The 23,260-nt window shown below is 47.5% G+C and overlaps 1 protein-coding gene across 1 annotated transcript in view; it reads right to left on the bottom strand.

Moving 5' to 3' along the window:
• Nucleotides 1–23,260, bottom strand: part of PRMT8 (protein arginine methyltransferase 8) — a 101,948-nt gene that overhangs the window by 18,333 nt on the left and 60,355 nt on the right. Inside the window, exons 3-6 of the mRNA XM_047742943.1 lie at nt 22,221–22,376; nt 19,623–19,686; nt 6,469–6,611; nt 5,755–5,842 (exon numbers count right to left, since the gene is read on the bottom strand). Coding sequence (XP_047598899.1) covers nt 5,755–5,842; nt 6,469–6,611; nt 19,623–19,686; nt 22,221–22,376 — 451 coding nt within the window. The remainder of the gene's footprint in view (nt 1–5,754; nt 5,843–6,468; nt 6,612–19,622; nt 19,687–22,220; nt 22,377–23,260) is intronic.

Here is a 23,260-nt window from a genome sequence, read left to right as displayed (position 1 = left end):
GTAAAGTGAGGAGTTGGGTCCAGTGGTTCTGTGCTCCAGAATCATCTGGAATGCTTTTTTAAAAATATGAATTCCTGGGTCCATACCAGACCTCCTAAATCAGAATCTCCAGATTTGGGATCCAGGAAGGTGGAATTTTACAGATCTATGTAAGTAGGGGTGCCTGGGTGACTCAGTCAGTCAACAGTCCAATCTTGATTTCAACCCAGGTCATAATCTCAGGGTCATGAGATTAGCCCTATATCAGGCTCTGTGCTCAGTGGGGAGTCTGCTTGAGATCCCCCCTGTCCCTCCCCCTCTGGTCTTCTTCCTACCACATACACATGCTCTCTTTCTCACACTCTCTCTTTGTAAAAGAAAGAAAGAAAGAAGAAAGAAAGAAAGAAAGAAAGAAAGAAAGAAAGAAAGAAAGAAAGAAAGAAAGAAAGAAAGAAAGAAAGAAAGAAAAAAAGAAAGAAAGAAAGAAAGAAAGGAAGGAAGGAAGGAAGAAAGAAAGGAAGAAAGGAAATTCCCTTACAGTCAAGAAATGATGAGCTTAATATCCCCTGCTTTTGTGAAACCTTTCCTAACTATTCCCAACTATGGGATTACTTCTTCTATATCCTCAACACCTATAGCCCAGTATCTAGCACAATACAAGCACACAGGTAATGCTTTTTTAATTGAAATTCATTCCCAAATATTTAATGCTCTACACTGCTTTGCAATGCCCAGTATTTTAGTTACATTTTCAGAGGTTAATTCATGTTTTTCTTCCCAGCTAGACCACCCTGCCTTTAGTTATTCAAGAAAAAGTTTACCCAGGACATTAAATTTGTTTTCTCTTTTTTCTGCTAACCATTTATTTCCCACTAGCTCCTTTAGCAGAAGTGGAGCAGGGATGGGAGCCAGCACTAATCCAACAGATTTTTGTTGTTGTTGTTGTTGTGCAACTCTGTCTTGCTTATTGACTGAGTGAATGTGGAGTGAGGGCCATTGGCTACCAAGAAATATTGTTATTAATTTCTTATTTGAATTTAAACAATAACATCAGAAGGACCTGTGATTTTGTTTATGGATTAAAAACAAACTCTCAGAAAGGACTGCATTGTAGCACAATGAATGTAACTAAAGCAACAGCCAAGCCCCAACCTATCATTATGACAGACTAAATTGACTCAAATCCTCACTCTAACAGCCTGGCAGAGAAAACGCATACTCTTTTCTGGGTATAACTATTGTGCATCTGTCTCTACTGTTCATTTACTGACATTGCCCAGCATTAAGAAAAAAATTACAAGATGGATGAAAAAGGAAAAAAACTTGAGCCATGATCAGAAGAAAATATAATCAATAGAAGCAGACTTAGAGATAGCTCAGGTGTTGGAATTATCCAATAGAGACTTTAAAGTATCTATAATAAAGAAGTTAAAGAATCCAATGGAAAAACATGCATGAACAGATGGGGAATTTCACTGGTGAGATGGAAACTATAAAATGAGCCAATGGAAAGGCTAGATGAAAATCACAGTATCAGGGGTGTCTGGGTGCCTCAGCATCTGCCTTCGGCTCAGGTCATGATCCCAGAGTCCCAGGATCAAGCCTCGCATTGGGCTCCCAGCTCAGTGGGGAGCCTGCTTCTCCCTCTCCCTCTCCCACTCCCACTGCTTGTGTTCCCTCTCTTGCTGTGTTTCTCTCTGTCAAATGAATAAATAAAGCCTTTAAAAAAAGAAAAGAAAAGAAAATCACAGTATCAGGGTGAAGAATCCTTTCAACGTGCTTATTAAAAGAATGCATATATCAGAGGAAGGAGTGAATAACTTCAAAATAGGTCAAAAAAGATTATCCGAACTTATACACAGAGAGAGAAAAAATACAGTACCCAAGATCCATGGGACAATATCAATCAGTATCTAACATACATGTAATTGGAGTCCCCAAAGGAGAAGAGAAAGAGAATCAGGCAGGAAAAAGTATTTGTAGAGATAATGGCTGAAAATTTTCCTGAATCAATGAAATCATCAACTTATAGATCCAAGAATGCTATAGAACCCCAAGCGGGATAAATACAAAGGAAAATACAGCGTAGACATGTCAGCATCAATATGATGAATATCAAAATGAAGAGAAAAATCTCAAAAGCAGTTGCAGAAAAAGAAATATGAAGTACTGGGGAACCAACTTTACGTTTCACTGGAGAGAGCTGGAGCTGTATCCTTCTCCCCCACCCTGGCCCCACAGTTTCAGTTTCTCCACTAGGGTAAAGGGCACTGCCTCTGGATGGGTTAACAGGAAACAGAGCAAGTGCCATGAGGCACTTCTTACAGTTTCTCCTCTAGACAGAAGGGAAGGTGTTTATAATAGTTTCATACATTTTAGTCTCTCAGGCACAGGCAACTCCTTGTATAAAATAGGGGAGAGAGGCACCAGGATGGCTCAGTCGGTTAAGCATCTGCCTTTGGCTCAGATCATGATCCCAGGATCCTGGGATCGAGTCCTGCATCAGGCTCCTTGCTCAGCGGACAGTCTGTTTCTCTCTCTCCCTCTGCAACTCCCTCCCACCCCCAGCTTGTGCTCTCTCTCTTTCTCTCACTCACTCTCTCTCTCTCACATAAATAAATATAATCTTTTTAAAAAAGTAAACTAAAATAGAAGAGAGCCAGAGACTAGAACTCTGGGTGTTAGGGAAGAAGGTAGGAAAGAACCATATGGAGAATAACGGAGCCCTCCAAGTGGTCCTGCCTTTGCACTCCCCACTCTGGGCTGCACCACCACTGACACCACAGGAGGCCTTCCTTTTCATCTTCTCGTGAGCCAGGAAGCTGATGTCCGTAACTCTGACCTTCAGCAGGTTGGAGATTCGTGTATTGGGTCAGGTTCATGTATTGGAGAGAACACTTACCACGCTTCCTTCCAGTTTTAAGATTCTTTAAATCTCCTCCATAGTAGATATGTTAAAAAATGATTGCTCCTCTCTCTCGTGTTTAAACACTATGCCTTGAACATTCCTCAACTGCTTACTTTTACACCTTCATTTGTTTCTTCATTCATTCACTCAACAACATGTGTTTTGTGAGCCTAGTACATGCCAATCATTTGCCTCTCTTTCTCTGTGTTCTCTAGAAGTCGGTTAGCAAAATGAGGGCAACTTCTGTGTTTCACTCATTTTTGTGTTTCCATGTTGCATGTGGTTGAGAAAGAAAAGGAGAGAAGAAGGGAGAGGGGAGGGAAAAGAAGGGGGAAAGGGAGGAGAGGGAAGGGGAAGGTCATGGAAAGGAGGAGAGGGGCAGGGAGGAAGCTGTTTTATAACAATTTACTTTATGAAAGAGTCTGGGCTTGTCTCATTCTCCTGCCCCACTTTAAGATTTTTCTTTTTTAGCCCGTTCTTGAATCAACTGAAATTTGCTTACAATTGTTCCCTTAGCAACCAGCATCCTTTATGCTTTACTTTGGTTTAAAACTCAGAGTAACCAAAATCTCTGTTTATTTGAAACAGATTTCTAAACAGCCTTGCTTCCTTTACTAAAAACAAAAACAGATCATTAAAAAATTTTTAAATGGAAAACTTCACAGTTTTTCAAATAAATTTTAAATGTATGTTTGATTTTTATTTTTTAGGTCTGGGGTTTTGGGGGGGTGGTTTTGGATAGAAGACTCTAGAGCAAACACTTCACAAGAAAAGAGGATTTAAATTTTTTAAAGCTGATTTAATTTTTTCTTTCTTTCCCAGAACCTATCAAAATTGCAGTGGGCAATGTAAGATTAAATCACATGTTCTCCAGTCCTGGACCAGCACATGAGGAGCATCAACCACCCTCTCGCACCTGTCAGGGTCCATGCATCCCTCTCCAGCTCCAGCTACCTTGCTACAAGGTGCGTCTGCCACAGGGGCCCAAACATAATCCAGAGAAAGGAAGAGGGTTAGGTACGTTGGCTTTTAGGAAATGAGAAGTCCCTTAAAGAGCAGTGCCCAGGGTCAGGGCTCAATAAATATTTGTGCATAAGAACGAAGAATGCACCTGAAGGTTCTCTTCAAAACACGATTTGGTATAGTTGACATCCAGAACTCCAAAAGCAGCATTATAATAAAGCTTCAGGGCAAAATATGTCCTATTTATACATACATTGATCAATGCTCACCATTGAGTTGTTTCTGCGATCTACTTTGAGAGCACATCTGTCCTAGATTCTGAGCCACTGGAGGCCAACAAGCTTGGCAGTCAGGCTCGCTTACCAGAGCTACAAGCAGAAAGGGGCTTAGTGATGTGTTCAGTGCCTAGGTCCAGTCTGATGCCATGTACCTCCAGGAGCTCTCACATCCTTTCATATACATTATCTCACTTGATCTTCTTGGCTAGTGTATAGGATTGGTGATATAACCAGTGAGGCCAAAGGAGTTAGGTAATTTCTTCCAAGTCATCCAGGTAGGATTTGAACCCAGGGCTGGCAGACTTTGAAACATGATCATCTAACATAGGCTGCTCTCCCTCCCCCTGCTCATCAAATTTCAGAAATGACAACGGACTGGCTGAAGGCAAAGGGCACAGAGCTTTGCGTAACTGTCCCGCTTCTGTCATCTCCTGAACCTGACTCTGAATTTTGTGCTCTCATGTTCTATTTCCAGAAGAGTGTGAACACACACACCAATATACACATTCCATGGTGCAGTCTGACTGGGGAGTCATGAATGGCACTAGCAAGAATTAGATGGCAATTGGGTGACTCAATGGAGCAATGATTTGTCGAACTAAACTATCAAGTCTCAGCCTCTAGGGGCAGAAGGCGCTAATCATGTGTTCAGTCTGTGAGCCCCTCTGCAGTGGTCTTGCCAAGGAGGGTTTGATCACTGCAGGGACAGGAACCCCAAGTCTGCCGACTCCATTGCACTGTGTGGAGTTCCTGCTTTGGGCTGGACTGTGTGTGTGCTTGCCTGTGTGAGGGGTTCTTTGCTCCTTTGTCATGTTTTCTTCAGGCTGAGGAGACATAGCTGTTTCTAAGTGATGAAAACACATTTGGAATAAGCTTGAGGACCTAGCCTGTGTCACTGAGAAATGCTACCCTCTAAATTTAAAAGAACAAAGCATCCTTTTCAGACCAGACAAAACATTGGAGAGGGTTTTGTTTGTTTGGCTTTTTTCCCCCTAAAAGAACAAATTCTCAGCTGATAAAGCAGTATGAATATAGGTTTGGATATGAGTCCCTGACAACCCATGTGCACACGTGCCCATATGCGTATGTGCAGAGTCTCCATCCCTCCCCACTCCCACTGCCATCCATTTCCCCAAAAGAACCACAAAGTAAAAAATATACTTAATGTAAAGAAGAGTCACTATCATTCCGATAAATTCAAGTAGCATGCAGGCAGGATTTAGAATGGCAGAGCTGGCTAGCGACCCACCATTTCTGACACCTGTGGTGGACTTTTGAGATAACCAAACCTCCACAGGCTCCCAGCCCACTGGCCTGATGTTCCCTACAAAAATCAGCTTCTGCTGCTTCAGCTCATTTTTCATTCACATTGTATTCATTCTCTCACCCCAGGATATGTCTCTTAAATCAACTGCGTTGCTTATTTTCTCTCTGTAGCCCTCCCACCCTTGGGACCAGGGGAAAACACTTAGAAGAATCCAGAATAAGTCACAGGTAAACTCCTCCATAAGCATAGCAGCTGTATTCATGAGACAGGATGCTCATCTCAGGACCACTGTAGTACCTCCCACCCCAAATGTGAGAAAGAAAACAAAAAGCCATACAAAAACTTAAAAGGCAACTTACAGTGGATTTTGAAGTCCTTGTACTGTCTGTCTTCTATTGCTACCACGTACAAAGCTGCCCGGTCTGGAAACATAAGCCCTCCAGGTTTCTGTTGATGAATTGTGGGGAAATGGGTCTCGTAATCTATTCACCTGACAAAGACATCACATTTTGAACTGCACATAGAGTCACCAGACAGGCACCCCCTTGCCAGCATTTCTCATTCAGCAGACTGTCACCTTGGCCAGGGTTAGGGCTAGGATGGCAATGTTCAATTTTTATTTGGGAGAGGGGAAAATGTGAAGGACCTAGGTAGAGACCATAAGACAAATGAACTGGGGCAAAGGTAAGTTCAATGGGGAACAGTGAAAGGTGATAATGACCCTTAAGCTTGGACAAGCCAGAGACAGAAGCATGCTCAGCTCTCTGGCAGAGAAACAAGTCCTAAGTACCTGTTGACCAGAATAGATTTTTGTCTTGACAACAGAAAATGGGTGTTGATTATAACCAGAGGCCAAGGTTAGACCTATAGAACAATGTGGCAGACATGCTGGACCTGGGTGCCATCATTCTGTCCTCTGAAGCAGATCTGGTTTAAGGAAAGGGAGAGGGAGGGAGTGACCTTCCAGCCCAAGCCCTTTCTGGAGTCCTTGTGTTCTTCCTAGACTGTCGGCCGGGGGCAGAGCAGCAGGACAGCCAGCAGACCAACAAGGGCACAGCATGCAGGACACTTACCAGCCACTTGTCCCTGGCAAAGATGACCGTGTTGAGCATTGACTCATAGAACAGACAGTAGCCCATCCACTCGCTGATGATGATGTCTACCTTCTCCACAGGCAGCTCCACCTCTTCCACTTTACCCTTAAATATGGTGATGACTGGAAAATAGGAACCCCACGGCCACACTTTGCAGGGACCCTAGCCTGGAACCACGAGCACCCCACATCAGGGCCAGACCTACAGGTCTTAGCCCTGTTTTTTTGTTAGTTAGTTTGTTTGTTTTGTTTTTTCCTAGCCTTGCTCTGATCCTGCTTTTAGAATGCAACATACCTCACCCTTCACCAAGCTACTTGTACACAGAGAACTGCAAACTACTTGCATGTTTTCTCCCTGAAATGTATGAGGCATTGACTATGTCCTGGCCCTGTGCCGAGCCTGTGATCCTTATCATGTCATCTTCTTAGCGACTCCATGAAGTAAGCACATTATTATTATTCTCGTTTAGAAGTGAGGCTTAGAGGGGTGCAACGGTCGATGTAGAAGTAGAGACCAAGTCTAATATGCTATGACTCTAACACTGTGATCACAGTCCCCATCCCATTTTGGGCCACTATGATGGTTCAGACCCAAAGGGTAAGGATGTTCATGTCCAGGGCTCACCTCCCAGTAGGTTTGGAAGGAACGCAACTTGGGGTCTTGACAAGAGCATGGGCTCTGTAGTCAGGGGTTTAGGTCCTGATTTTTCTCATTATTAACTATATGACTTTGCACAAGTTACTTGACCTAACTGAACTCTGATTCCCTAGAAAACAACCAAGGAAAGTAGTATCTACTTAGTGGGTAGTTGAACTGATACGATGAAATAGCAAATGTGAAGTGCCAGATTCAGAGCCAGGGCTCAAGGGAAGGTAGACATCACCTGACATGTCCCCCCTTCCTGACCAGTGATGGAGAAGTGAAGGGCATAAGGCCGGGACCACTCTCCTGCTCTTAGTGACCTCTGCTCATGAGTCACTTCCTAGATCTTCCAATCCCTCCAGGGCAGGAGAAGCTTCTTAGCTGGGTTTTTGATCATCTGACACAGTCGTACACATAATTTTGGAGTCTCTTTTTGCATTTGTTGCTCTAAAGATCACAGCAAACACTATCTTAGATGATGTTATGAAATCGACGGGTGATGTATCGGTTGGCTGAATCCATCCAAACATTTCTGCTGAAAGGATACACATATTCATGCTCTGAAATTCTCTTTCTGCACCATCTTCTGAAAAATCACACCGTGCCTGAGCTTTGCTGGGAAAATTGAACAATAGCTTGTACTCAGGAGTGAAAAAAAAAAAAACTAAAAACAAAAACTTATACACACAAAGAGAACACATCTGTCCTGAATCTGAGCTTCACGAAAATGAATTTGGATTAGAGGCTCCTGGATGACAAAGGGCAAACAAAACAAAACAAAAGTGTTTTGTTTCATGTCCTCACATTGGATAATGCAGGTGAGGAAGTGCCCACTAGCAGTTTCTAATGATGATTTTGCTCTCCAGTACCGGCGTTTAATCAAGTCTTAATCAGGTTAAGTCCTGCTCCGTAAGCAGTCAGACACTTTGCAGACGCACCTTAGTTCTGATCACTCTAGAGTGAGGCCCAGACTTGGTGGCAACTACTTGTAGAGCCCTACCCCTAAGTGGTAAGATCAGGAAGGCCTAGTCTTCTCCAAAAGTTTCAGAAGGGGTGGGAGGAGTAGGTATCAAAACTCTGCTCCTCTGGGGGTACTCCACAACCCAAGAGCAGGAAGGAAGTGGGCAGGGCCCGGGATGACTTGAGAGGATTCACAAGAGGACAAAGTAAGAGATTTTTGAAAATGCAAAGAGAATGCCTACCTTATTTCTCAGCCTGAGAAAGAGCTGACAATTAACGCCTGCCCCACCTGCCTCATTATTTGAGTGCAAAGCCTGGTTTGTCTTACTTTTGCAAATCTTTGTTGTTGAAGAATAACTGACATATCATATTATATTAATTTCCTGTGCACAACACGGTGATTTGACATTGCGTATGTAAATTGCAAACTGATCACCACGAAAAATCTAGTTACCATCCGTCACCGTATAAACTTGGTACAAATTATTGACTTTATTTCTCATGTGGCACATTCCATCCCCATGACTTAGTTATTTTATAACTGGAAGTTTGTACCTCTTAAATGCCTTCACCCTTTCCTCACCACCCCCTACCCCTCCTCTGGCAACCAGCAGTCTGTTCTCTGTGTCTATGAGTCTGGGTTTGGTTTGGTTTTGTAGATTCTATTTCTTAATGAAATCATGCAGTCAATATTTATTCTTCTCTCTCTGACTTCTTTCACTTATTGTGATGCCCTCAAGGTGGACTCCTTTTCTTCTCTCTTTGCACATTCTTTGAAGGCTCTTCCCTAATATCTGCTTCTGTGTATGGGACTATAGGTCTGCTCCCTCTCCTACGTTAGATCATGATTTCCATGTGGCTCAGGAAGGTGTGTTCTCCTGCCTGTGGGGCCCCACAGCCTCCACTCTGGATGCCTAGTACATGGTTCACTGGGGATCGTTCCATGGACAGGACTCCAGTAGGACTGCAAGAAGTAGAGATGGGCAAGGACTTATAGTCTAGTCTGACAGATGGGTATGTACAGAATATTCCTGGGGTGTCCCCAGGATAAGTGAATGTTGTCCCTGTCCTCTGCAGTAGTGCTCTCTACATTCATTGCTATATCTGGATCACTATGGATACGATAGATGACAGGCAGGTAGATAGATAAATGAGAGAGAGAAAGAGAGGGAGAGACACGGTGGGTCGTAGAAAGGCAGGAGGAATCAACTAACCCTATTTTTAAAAATTAGTCTGTGCTTCACTTCGCTTAATGTCACCCTTCTGCATCCAAACATTTCTGAGAGCAGGTGTAGCCCTGGCTTGGCTTGGTGAGTAGATGGGCCCTTTGTGAGAGGAAAAAGGCAGGCCTCCCCTCAGTCCCTTCATCCCCTAGCTTGGGTGTTTCTCTACAATGCTCGATTTTCACAACCTTCTGCCAGTGTCCGAGAGCCAGACAACTTCTGTTCTTATTCCAGGTGACAATCAACCTTGGTCAAACATTTCCTCCCCTTTGGGTCCTCCATTTTCTTATTGTGGGGGAAAAAAAGGAAGGGGATTGAACCCAAACATCCCTAAGATGTTGGGTTGTGCCAAAATGCTTTGATTCTTCAGACACATATTAAGCATGTAAAAGGCATTCTGCAAAGTTTACTGGGAGAAGTAGCTGACATGGAAAAAGAAACAGAGCCTGCAATGTCCAGTTTGACTCAAATTTGCACCAGTCCCTTGAGGCTAATTTTTTTTTTAAGAGGCTATGTTGTTTCTATGGACCCAAATATAATTGAATCATCAGGGATGGTCTTTCTGTTTTCTGCAGCCACACCAGCAACCATTTAAACTCCCAGATCCAGTGTCCCAGTCTGCAAAATGCTACCTCCTGTGGTGGGCTGTATGGCAACTAAATGGGGGGCTACTGGTCAGTGCAATGCAGTGGGTTCGCTCCAAGAACTTTGTGGGCAACTGAACCTCCTCCACGTCAATATTTTCAAGAGGGAATCTTAGCCATTGATACCCAGGTTCTGAGAAGCTATGGGCTGCAGAGCCCCACTCTCAATCTGGACCCCACATCACCAACCCTGTGTCAGTTCAAGGTTGCCCTGAGGTCCCTCTTGGAAACTATGTTCTAATTCCATAGAGATGATGGGAAGTTTGTTCCAACAACAGGACCATGGCTCATAAATTTTGGGATGATTAATCATAACCAAATGTACCACAGGGAGCAATGCACTCTAAACTCTAAATTGGGAGATCCTTCTGTAATTTCAAGTTTGCCAATTAGACATCTGGATTTTTTTGTTCTTTTTTTGGATTTGTTTTCTTTTTATCTGGAGTGTTTACTACAGAGAGCCAGCCAAACTAACTCACGGTTGTTCGTTTGACTTAAAAAAAAAAAAAAAATGCAAAACAAAACAATCAGGCCAGCCTGATGTCTTCTGGGCTTCCAGCATGTCCATCAGAGTCAACTGACCCCACAGGTCCGAAGAGAGTGGTCTCCCCCCTTTAGACTCTTATGTTCCCCAGAGCAGATCCTGTAGCACAGAGGAGTGGGCATGAGGGTCATGAGTGCGAGGCAGGGGGCACATCTTGAGGCTGCAGGGTCTCTCTGATGCCATCCCCACCACAGCACGGGCACACGCCACCCCCCAGCTGCCTTGCCATGTTGCTCACATGTCTATTTTGGGGACACCCACGCCAGCTGCCATACACCTTCCAAGGGCCTGACTCGCCTCCAGGCTATGATTTCCTTCTCTTAGTTGTCGATTCTAGCTTCCTATTTCCAGGACCTAGCAGAGCACTTGCCTCCTCACAAACATTCAGAAATCATGGCTGAATGAATGAATGGGTGAATAAGCAATTTTGAAAAAAAAGGGTATTTTGGTTCAAAGACAAAAGATCCTCAAACCAGTTCTAATTAGTATAGTAAAAAAAAAAAAATTACTAGCATTTGAATAGCAGCTTTGCAGAGTGATTTCACTTACATTATCTCCATAACCCTCACAGGAACCCGTGTGTTGGTTTTATTACTCCATCTGCCTAATGAGAAAGCTGGAGTTTAGAGAAAGCAAAAAGTAGAGCCAAAAAACAAGGTCTGTTGCATAACCTGGTACAAGTCTCCAGCCTCCCTGGGGCTCCCCTCTGTCATCTGCCAGCGAATATAATATCTGACTTACCTACCTCGTGGGATTGCTGTGGACACCAAGCAACTGCTTGGGAATGATGGGAGGGAAAGAAATCACAGAAGGTCAAGGACTGGCTCGTCCTTCTCCTGACGGCTGTCAGACTGGTTAGTAGAATGGGGAGTGGTAGGGCCCTCATGAGCCCATCAGGCCGCTGGAGGAGGATCCCATTCATCTCCCTGGTACCAGCTCTTCCTTGGCTTCCCAGGGTCCAAGTACATGGATAAACCTCTCTTACAAGGTCAGACCCAGCCCATTCTTGAGCTAGTAGTGGTGGGACAAAGACGACAACAATATCCCCAATATCTGGTGGGACGTGGAATAAACCCTACAGCCAACAGACCCCAGAACGGGACTGGCAGAGATGAGCCACAGGTGCTTTTAGCCCCAATATAGTAGAAACTTCAATATGGTACCCTCTTTCATCCCCATCTCCCCTTTCACCCAGAAACACAGGGGGGGCTTGAGCTTCTGCCTTCTCCCTAGTATATCGTCTGCCTGGCTTCACGTCCTAGCCTGTTCTGGCTCCCTTGAGAACCGAGGACCTTGTCTGCTTAGCTAGTCCCTGCACAGCTGGACTAACACTCAGGCAACCAAAACCACCTCAGGATTCACCCTTACCCCGGGCTATCACCCACCACTTAGGACCCTTGGAACCTCACACATTGGCCACAGGCAGAGGACTGTACGGCTTGGCCAAGTGGGGCAGGGATGAGGAAGGCAGTGCTACGGAACAGGGTGGTTGAATCAGTGCCAATGTAGAAGGCAGCAAAACCTCCCCTAGACTCCAGAACTCAGAAAATCATCCCAAGTGTCAGTCACTTACCACCCAGAGTTCACATGGGACAGGCACAAAATGTCTCCCATCTCAGGGAGCTGGCATGGGCCATCCCTCTGCTTGTCATATTTCTGTCCACTCAGCAGCGGCCTCTTGGTCCACTGGGTCTGTGACTCAGTGCCCTCCCTCTGGAAGCTTCCTCACTTCCGGTACTGTAGTCCGTGTCTAACAGCTGGCTCCAGGAGCGGGGCAAATGTGTTTGCTGGTGTCTGCAGTATAAATAACTCCACCGTGGCTGATTCCTGCTCACCCCCCGGACATCACCCATGCACAGGTAGGAAGAAAAGAACAAGGCACTGTGAGCCGTGTAAGCCGGCCCCGGCATGCCATTATGACCCCTGCAGTCAGAAGCGGGCAGCCGGCTCTTTAACGAACCCATTGTGTTTTGTTCTAAGACCCATCACGATCTGTAATTCTACCGTGATGTCTGTTCGCTGGCGTCCATATGGGTCCTCTCCGTGAGACGGTGAGCTGCACCAGAGCAGAGAGCCTGTCTGTCAGCTCTGCGGCGGACCCCCAGAACCTGGCACAGAGTGTGGAGTGGGGCACAGCAATGCCTAAAGGATCGAGTGTGTGAAGACCAGCCCCCAGCTTCGGCTGCTTCATGAGCAGTTTGGAACAGAAGTAGCAATTGCCAGGAGTCACTAATACAGGTTCATTAAAAACAGTTATATCTGAGTAATCTCCTTTCTTCTTTGGACAGGGTTATTAGTCAAGTTAATAAATGAAATAATAGTAACGCTAGCTAATATTTATAGGCTGCTTACTGCCCACGGGATACCGTCGTGTTTCACACAGCAGCGTGATAGTAGATACTGAACAACGGGGGCTCCCGGGGAAGGAGCCCTGATTTGTAGCATTTGCTGCTCTCTCGGGTGTCAATATTCCCATGGTGGCCAATTTCAAGCCAGAGGAGTAACTCCATCCACATCACAAATAGACTGAAAGTTTCACAGTCCACCCCCAGGAGCCTGTAAGAGCCTGTTTCGGCACACCACGGTTTTGCACAGTAACGTGGAACTGTCACGACGCCCCTAGGAGGTATGGTCCGCTATGGTTCCCATTTCACAGATGGGGAAACTGAGGCATAGAAAATAAGGGATCCAAGATCACAGGCTGAGTGTGAACCAGGAAGCCTGGGTCCAGAGTCATTGCTCTTCACTGGCCCCCCCTCCCCATGCCTGCAGTGCCCCATGTGGGCACTTCCTTGCGTCCGTGGCGTCCTCGTGGATATGCCGTGTCACTCTATGGTTCACCACTGATCCACCGCCACACCACTGATCAAGACCTGAAGGAAGACCAGCCTGCAGGCGCTTCTGCGCTCCCCCCAGGGCACCCACCCGATATGCAGGAACAGCAAGCACAGAATGGTGACTCTGGGAGAGCCAGGCCCTTGGGAGTCCCTAGCAGTTGTAAGGAAGGTCCAAATCTACCAGCATGAAGTCTATGATGAATAAAAAGGGCGACTCTTCATTTGGATTCAAGACAAATGTTAGAAGCCCCAGCTGTGTGGCCCCAGAGGAGAACAAGGGAGTGTGGGCAAGGCTGCAGGGAGGCAGATTCCCCCGAAAAGCAGATGCTTCTCCCAACCATGGCTCGCAGGTGGCTGGTGGCAAGTTCCCTGTCAGGGGCATCTCCAGGACTGTGTGACCCCAGGGCATGGGAGGAAACCTGCCACAATGGAGAAGGCAAGCAGCATCTAGGCAAGTCTTGGAGTGTTGGGCCAAGAAAGAGCAAAGTGCCTGAAAGGACCCCACACGTCATGCTTGTTGGGTGCCTACTCTGCAGGAAGCCCAGCACCGGGCACTCCATGAACACTGTCTCGCATTCCCCAGGAACCCAGGCTGTGTGGGGAAAGAGCTCCTCTCTGGGCGGCCAGTGAGGGGAAGGGACAAAGCCACCCCTCCTGGGATGTGACAGAGCTGGTGTCCATTGCCACTCTGCTGGGTTACATCATGCTTAGGCCTCTCTGTCCATGATACTCCTGCTTTAGGACATGCACAGGTAGAAAAAGAGAGAGAAGAGGAGGGATACGCTTTCTCCCTTTAGTTTTCTGAGAAATAAATTTCTCAGAACCATAAAGTTTCATCAATCCCTGAGCACCTATGTCAACTTCCACAAACAGATCTACCTTTTGAAGCATCTCGGCAGCCCACCAGCCTCGCTGGCAGGGAAATTGAGGAAATAACGTTTCTTCAGTTAGAGAGGAGCCTCTGCGCACGTGAGTGGGCCATGCGTGTGGCAAAAGGCACGTGAAGCTGCGTGACCATGGCAGGTGGCTTCGTGGAGGTGCGTGTCTCCACATGAATAAACCCCACCCCAGGAGCTGCGTGGAGGTGGAGGGGGAGAGGGCCTGACTGACTCTGGGTAGAAGGTATTTTATGTCCTGTGTTGTTATTTATGTCTCTACACCTACACTCCTGAGCCCCACACAATTGGCTGTTGCAACATTTCAAAAGCATTTCCATGGAAGCATTCATAGAGTCAAGCTGTCCTCTTTCCAGTACACACGCCAAGACTGAGCGAACAGGTGCCACACACGGGGCCCTCGGCGGCCTCCCCAGCTCCAGCTGCCTGTTGCTCTGTGCCCAGGAAGGAAGATGTGGGAAAAACGTTGCCTTGGAAAGGCCCCTGGCCCTAGAGTTCCCTCCACCTCAGTACACAGGCTGGGAAGGGTAGGAATAGGTAGGAGGCATGGGGGGACGCTGTTTACTGGGGGACGATGGCTTGCCCTCTTGGGCCTTTGCTCAGTAGCACGGAATCAAGTGTGAGCCACCAAAATACAGAGCATGGAATGATTCCCTCCTAAAGCCATAAGGTGAGACTGAGCAAAAAGAGGGGTGTGTGGCTGCCATGATGGTTCATTGGGGTGGGGGGCGTGAGGGTGGCCCTGAACAGCACATCAGAGCCCCAGGGAGGTAAGCAGGGCATCCCTATGAAGGAGTGGCCTGTGGGCGAGGGGGGAAGTCCAAGGGGGTAAGGGGGTCTCTGCACAAGAAGGGGCTTGGCTCGGGGGACTGGAGTCGAGCAGGGAGAGGAGAGGGCCCACGCAGATGACAGAGCCCAGCACCAGGTGACAGACATATCTACACAGAGCAGGAGGTGGCAACAGTGGGAGATGGTGCTCATACGGGGGGATTGATTCAATAAGGAAACATAGTACGATAGCGGGAGCCAGGTTTTTCACTGTCAGAGAACGGAACATCCAACACAGGGAGGGAGGATGTCAGAGGACCCTGTGGTATGGGTTAGAGCCGGGGTATTGCGTGAACTCACACTTGACAGTATGTATAAATAGATTCAGAAACACACGTTATGCAAATGCCCATGTACACACAGACACACACACACACACACTACACAGTCTAGTTCTTTCCACTGAAGCAGCCTGGGGACATCAACGCCCTAAAATCAATGAGCACACTTAGCCCCAGGTCCTAGTTTCTAAATGCCATTGTCCACTAAATGGACTTCAAGGCTCCTTGGGAAAAATACAGATTCTAAAACAAAGCCATGTAAAGTACAAGATGAGCCTAGAACATCTGTGCCAGAAAATAAGAAGGCTCACACAAAAAATGAAGAAGGAATGTCAAAAGGATGCAGAAGCCAGATTGAAGGGGGTCCGGTGACCAAATTAGGAAAAATTTGGGTTTCAAAATGAATATTGATAATAATAGACATAACCTATTGAATAAAATAAGAAATTAATGATAAGGAATGAAATATTTACATGGTTTCCAACTGCCTCCCCCAGAAAAGCCTACTCATTACAAAAGGAGAAGGAGCAACTTGACCGTGGAGAAGCCTGGCAGGCATCCCCTGAAGCAGGGATCAAAGTCAATGCTGTCAGTGACAGGACAAATCCAGACTGCATGTCCCCGAGAGTGTGCAGGGAGATGGACACAGCATCTCAGCTGCACGCATTAGTGCAGAAGCATCCCATGTCCCCAGACAGAGGGACATCCTGCAGAACTCTGGTCTGCAATCCTCAAGCATCGAGGTGACAACAGTCGAACAAGGTCTGGCTGCTCCAGCCTGAAGGCAACCAGAGATGTGACAACTAAATAGTTTGAAACAGAATCTTTTTGCTGCGAAGGATGTTATTTCGACCAGTGGCCAATAGGAGTAGGATCTGAACACTCGATAATGATCATAGAAGAACGCTAGTCCCCTGATTTTGATGGTCGCATTGTGGCTATGCAAAAAAAAGTCCCTGTTTGTAGGACACACACATTCGTGTCTTCAGGGCTGATGGAGCGTCATGTCAACAACTTGCTCTCAAAGCATTCAGGAGAAAAGAGAAACTTGCACCTTTTCTAGGAAGTGGAGTGTTCTGAGGGTTAAAGGAAGGAAGGGGAAAGGAAAGGAAAGGGAATAAAACAATTTACAGGAATCTGAAGCAGAGGAGGGGGAAGAAAGGGGGGCCCTCAAGGGGCAACCAGAGGGCATGATGAGGAGCTGTGGTCTTTCTCTTTCCTGGCCAGCCTTCAGAGCCCAACCGCCTTTCTCCTGAGGTCAGGCTCTCCTCAGCTCACGTTCTCACCTCTCCCACTCAGGCCCACCCCACACGCTGCTACCAATGGCTGCCAGCAGCCGCCCTCTGCAAGCCAGGGAGGCTATGGTTCTAGGTCCTGAGAGCTGGCAGCAAGAGACGGATGACAAGTAAGGGGGGCTGGGCAGAGCTTCCCTCCGAGGGCAGGCATCCCTGTGCAAGTGAACCTGTACAGGGGCAGGGAATGGTCTAAACGTTCTTCGAAGGCCCCTTAGGGCCCAGGGATGGGACGGAGAGGACATCTGGTCAGATATCTATTTGCACTCACCCTCCTCTCCTAAGAGGTTTTGATTCTCATTTTCGGGGTTAGCAGCCACTGCTGGGGTTTCCACCTCAATGTAAACACCCTTCAGGAGAGAGGACAAGAGCGAGAGCCAAGCTGCAGGTTCTACCCTCGCTCTCCTAACCTCAATGTCCACATTTGTAAAATGGGGAAAACCTCCAGTGCTGTAGCACAGAGCTGGAGGAAGGGATATCAGATGAAAACATGTAGATGGCCGGCTGGTTCACCCTTGCAGAGAAAGAACTGGCCAGTTTTCTTTTTCCATCTTTAATAAGCAAGTAGAGCGCTCACCTCTCTCTTCCTTCTGCCCACATCAGGTACTTTTCTGGGAATGTACAAAACAGCTGGCTTTTCTTAGTGAACCAAGAGAGGCTGGACACCAAAGCCAGAGGTTGGGGGTGTCTGAGCAATGCTTTCCCTACTCAGGCTGGAAAGAAGCCTCTGGACCCCTCTTATGGCCCACCCAATATCCCTAACTTTTGGTGTTGTCATTCACTCACCATTGCCTCTTTCCCTTCTCCATTTCCTGCCTTACCCAGCTTAGAGTCCATGACTCATTATTGCAAACAACTTCTGTGCTCTCCCATCGAAGGTCCCGTCCAGGCAGCTCTCCTCACACCCAAGCTGGTGACCATGGTAAGCAGAAATTCACACACGGACCGAGCTTACTGCCAAACTGTGTTGACTCATCTCCAGCGGGCACTGACCCCTCCCCAGCAGTCCCCACTCGTCCTACTACTCTATTTGCCTTTCTCCCTCCTAAAAGACCATTCCATTCCTTCTCATGTCTCTTCTCATCCCCCTCTTCTCTGCCAATGATTGTCCTATTCTTCAAAAAGGAAATGGAGGCAATAAACCAGTGGCTTTCCGCTACCAGCCTACCTCTATCTGGACCCACACCCCCACTTTCCCTCTGGTACCCCACTCCAAGGAAAAGACCAACCTCTGAACCTATGCTCTGAACTCAAGGGCCTCGATCCTGTACCTTTCTCCTGTATCCCCCCTTGTACTGGACAATTGAATCCAGCACACATGTTGCCATCTCTATCCTTAAAAAACAATTCACTGCCTTGGCCCCACACCTGCCTGTAGCTATAGTTCCACTTTTTTGTTCCCCAGCACAGCGAGAAGACTTACTTACAGCCCTCCCTTCACAGTCTGTCCTTAACCTGCTCTAACTGGACTTCAGTCTCCCCCACTCCCACATTGAGTCCTCTCTTGTTTAGAACACCAGTACCTTCCATGTGGCCAAACTCAATGGTTACTTCTCTGTTCTTACCTTACTTGATCTCTTAGCATTCCCTACACTTGTCCCTTCCTCCTTCCCTTGGCTTCATGGTACATTTCTCTCCTGAAGGTCCACCAGCCTCACTGGGGTATCTTCTCTGCCTCTTGTTTGCCTCTTCTCCTCTGCTTGGCCTCCAGATGTTAAAATGCCCCAGTGCCCTATTTTGGCCCATTTCTTTCTTCCAGCTCTACTTTGTCCCTAAGTGACATCGTGCTATACCTTCAAATAAAATCCATATACTGAAGACTCCCAACTGTATATGCCATGTTCTGGCTCTCCCTGGAACTCATATATCCTGTCTTACTCAACATGTCTACTGGATGTCCATCTCAAACCTGACACGTTTGAAGAGAACTTTTGACTCCTTTCTCCCTCCTATCATCCCTAGGAATGCTCTACTTTCAGTCTTCCACCATCCCCCCCATCACTCAAGGCAACAAAATAGCCCTTGCTCCTATCTTCTTTATCATTCCCATATGTATCCCATCAGCTGGCCCCTTGCTTCTAGCCCAAAGTGGTCACCTTTCTTCACCTCCCTGCACCACCCTTGTCACCAGCCATGCCACAGTACATCTCCTGGGCACTGAAATAGCCTCCGAATGTGTCTGTGCTTACAACCCATTCTAATCCATACTCCATAGGAACCACTTCTCCCTTGCATAAAATTCTCCAAAATGCCTCCATCATCCTTAGAAAAAAAAAATCAACTTGGTTTTCCTAGTTTAAAAATCCTACATTACCTGGCCCAGCTCAGCACAGGACTTGGGGCCTAAATCTCATCAGGTTGACTGATAAAAGACACAAGGAGTTCTTTGGACTGAGGACACTTGTGGGTGTGAGTGTATCCAAGATAGGTTCCAAGAGGAAGGGCCTGGGAAATGTTGCAATGCATGGGGAAGGAGTGAGGGGAGGAAGGGAAGAGAGGGCACCTCTCTTTATAATCAGACTCCAGCTTGGAGAAGGTCCCACTCCCAAGAGCAGCCTAATTGCCAAGACAGCATCATCAGCAACAGGGCCTGTGGGCAGTAGAGGACCACATTTCTCCAGAGGCAGAGCCTGGGGTCTACATGGATGCCCTTGGTTGGCTGATGGGGAGAGGTAGGGCTGGGGGTTGTGGAGAGGGAAGAAGAGGAGGAATAGCTGCTATTTTGCAAAACTCAACAGAATGCCTACAGCTGGGGCCAAGCAGGGGGATGGCGGCTAAGCCATGGAAGCTGAGCTGGGGATAACGTGTCCTTGGCTGACACGGTGGGGATGGGGAACCTCAGAACCCTGTGGGCACAGTCCTGCAAATAGGGCCTCAGCTGGGCTCCACCATCCCAAGGCCACGTCCGTCTATACCACCCAAACAAGAAAGTGCAAGCCCCCTCACCCCCTCCATCCATGGGAAAACACGTGGAGGTATGTCTTACTGTTGTCCAAGTGGTTGGCCTTAATGATCTTCTCTGAGTAGTCAGAAATACTGGAACATTCAATCTAGAAAGGGCACAGAACAAAGGAATGAGGCATAAAAAGATCACAGCATGTCCCAATTTACCAATTTACATGTTCCAACAGTACCAATTTAACCAATGGAGGAGCTGAGCCTAGAGGGGTACAGCGACCTGCCCACAGCCATATAGTTATCCTGCGGCAGATTGAAAACTACAGGGCAGCCGTCCTGATTTGCAGGCCAGTGGCTCTTGCATTGAATCTGTCTGCCTTTGTCATGAGGTTGATTCCCAGTCACTGCTTCACAGTGGAGGGCCTGGTGTCCAAGTTAGGAGATTCAGAAGGAGCTGGTAGGCCTCCTCCTGGCCAGAGAATGGGATGAGGTTGCATAGCTCCCGTCCTCCTGGGGAAGGACATGGAAGGCAAGCCACAGCCAGAGCTGCTATGAGTCTCCTGGGACATGACTCTCCCTACTCTCAACCCTTAATCCTCTTTGTTCAACGGGGTGCATTCCAGGAGAGAGAAATGTCACAACAGGGCTTCTGGGCCAGTCTTGAGATCCATCCCACCACACAGATCACACACAAGGGAATCTCACCCCTTCTGTGGTGTCCGCCTTTGAGATAATTAATTCCTTTTAATCTACAAAACTTTCCGAGCTCCCAAATTCTCCTAAGCAAAGGGCCAGGATATGTGAGAAATCAGCTGACCATCAGCTGAGAGCCGGACCTTGTGGGAACGGTGGGAGATCCAGCCCCAGACTGGGCCACATGTCAGGGGAGGGCCAGAAAGTGCTGGAGCCAGAGGGGCAGCTGCTAAGAGCTGCCCTCACCTCCTTAGCTGGTCCCTCCCCACAGAGGCTGCCACTCACCTCCACACTCCGGACTCCCCTCAGACTGCTCCCAGGGCCTCCCAGAGAGTATTTGCATAGGAACACCCGAGGGGGCTGCCCACAGCCTCCATCAAGCCTTGAGGATGGGTAAGGGTGCCTGCAGGGTTAGGAAGGGTGGCTCCATCAGAGAGGACAGACCTCTGTCAGGCTCAGGGCCCCAGAGATTGGGCCCTTTCCTGGACTGCCAGTCCTGTGGCCTCGATCCCACTTTCCTTGGGACTGTGTTCCTCCAATTCCTCCCCCTGCTCGCAACGTTGACCTCCATCTGCAAGAGGCTGAGGGGTTTCACGGTGAAGAATGTGTGACCCAGGGCCAAGCAGCCTGGATTCACACCCGGCCTCAGCCACTCTCCAGCTGTGCCTCAGTTTCCTCATAAGTGAGGAAACAGTCCCTGTTTTCTTCGTCATTGTGAGGTAATCCAAAGCATGTGAACCCCTCAGAGCACTGATGGGCCCCCAAGCCCCAGCACCCAGGTGGCCTTAGAGCCCTCTTTCCTCTTTTCCTGTCTTTGCCCCCTACACCCGTTTTCCTTTTCCCTTTCTCTGTCTCTCTCCTTCTACCTTTCTTTCTCCTTCTCTCACTCTCCCCTTCTCTCTTCCCCTCTCTCTTTTCCTCTATCCCTCTCCTTTTCTCCCTCTCACTCTCTCTCTCGAAAAGAACAGTGGGTAGAAGGGAGAGCTTGGAACAGGAGAAACTATGAAATGAGCCATCAGGGAAGAGGCCCAGCTAGATGTGGGAGCTGTTTATAAAAGAGCTGTGACAGCAAAAGACCAGGAGGTAGACAGATTAGGAGGGTTGGGATAGTCACCACAGCTGGGAGGGGCCGCGTGAGCACCTCCTGACAGCTCCTTAGCTGGAGCGCTGGCCACTTAGAAGCCAGTGAGGGGCAGCCAGGCCCTTTCACTCCTCAGACCTCAGTTACCCATGCCCCAGCCAGACAGGGGCTGAGATGAGACCTCCCTGTCATCAAGCACTGCCCAGCTGTGTAGTGGGAGCCAGAGGAAGGTTGGGAGCCTCCCCAGAGCACCAGCCTCCATTTCTATCTGGATGGGCTGCAGCAGCCAGAGCAGCAAATTTAAACTTCCCGACTTGCCCTTTAACGAGCTAAGGAAGGAGATTGTCTTGTTATTATCCCCTAGGGCCTCATCCCAACTATATTAGTATTAGACACTGAGCATTGGTCATATGCCAGGCCCTGTTCTAAGTACTTTACATATGTATTAAACTCATTCTTCACAATCACTCCATGGGCAAGGTATTGTTACTAGGGCCATTTTATAGATGGGGAAACCGAGGCACAGAAGCGAATTGTCCACAGTCACACAGAGCAGAGATTCAAGCCAGAGCTCCCACATATGACCATACTGCACCGCGTCTCAAGATGATGGTAGGACTAAGCACTCTAAGGTAATGATGACACCGGCATGATTTCCAGAAAGCCAAAAATCCTTGGTAAATGTCAACATTTGTCAGGGCAAAGAGCCAGAAGCAAGGCCTGAGTGAGAGGGAGCCATGAGAACTTGCCCTCACTCCTGAGAGTCACACTTGACTTTCTCTACTTCTCCTTGAAGGTGTGGCCCCAGCAAGGGATGGACCCGGATTTGTACTTGTAGGAGGAGCAGGAGAAGGTGGGAGGCAGGGACTGGCTCTACAGAAGCCAACAGGAGGGAAGGAGGGACGTGCTCACCCCAAACACTTTCTTGGCCCCTGCTTTAGCAGCAAACATGGAAAGGATCCCGGTACCACTCCCAACGTCCAGCACTACTTTGTCTTTGAACACGTGCTTATTGTGATACATGGAGTTCCGGTAGGTGAGTGTCCGTACCTCATCCTTCAGCATTTCCTGTAAAAGGAAAGGAAAGGCAATGTCAGTGTATTCAAGCCACCCAGGAACACACCAAGGTCACGACTGGTGCCAGGACTGTCCTGCCAAATTTTTCAAGAATCTCAATGATGGGGATGCCTGGCTGGCTCAGTCAGTAGAGCCTGCGACTCTTGATCTTAGGGTCATGCGTTTGAGCCCCATGTTGGGTGTAGAGATTGCTTAAAAATAAAATCTTAAAAAAAAAAAAAATAATCTCGGGCACCTGGGTGGCTCAGTGGATTAAAGCCTCTGTCTTCAACTGAGGTCATGATCCCAGGGTCCTGGGATCGAGCCCCGCATAGGGCTCTCTGCTCAGTAGGGAGCCTGCTTCCTCCTCTCTCTCTCTCTGCTTGCCTCTCTGCCTACTTGTGATCTCTGTCTGTCAAATAAATAAATAAAATGTTTAAAAAAAAATACAAAAATCTCAATGATGTCATTAGCCCAAGCTGTGGGAGAGTACTATAGAGCAGCTGGACTAGGGGTTACCTGACACTTTCAAGCAACTCCAGCCTTAAAACTCTACCCAAGAAAGATAATTTTGTACTATAAGAAAAGACACTCATGTCCAGCCCTGGACCAAAAGCCCCATCTACCAAAGAATAAAAGGAAAGATCAGTGCAATGCAACTTGAGGGATTTAAGTTAAACCTGAAGCAGAATCTTCTGCCATGGTGAGAGAATTGTCATCCAACAGGTTATTAGAGGAGTCTTTGTGGTGTGTGTGTGTGCATACCTTTTCCATTTGCTTTTTTTAAAGAATGGAAAACATATTTCTTTGTCCACCATTAGTTAAGTGTTTTGTGGCCAAAAAGAAAATAGGTTACCCCTTATAGCTGTCTCCAGCCTAAGGAGAACATGATTGAT

Source organism: Lutra lutra, chromosome 8, assembly GCF_902655055.1.
Source record: "Lutra lutra chromosome 8, mLutLut1.2, whole genome shotgun sequence".
NCBI classification, from domain to species: domain Eukaryota; kingdom Metazoa; phylum Chordata; class Mammalia; order Carnivora; family Mustelidae; genus Lutra; species Lutra lutra.
This window is presented reverse-complemented; position numbering and strand designations above follow the sequence as displayed.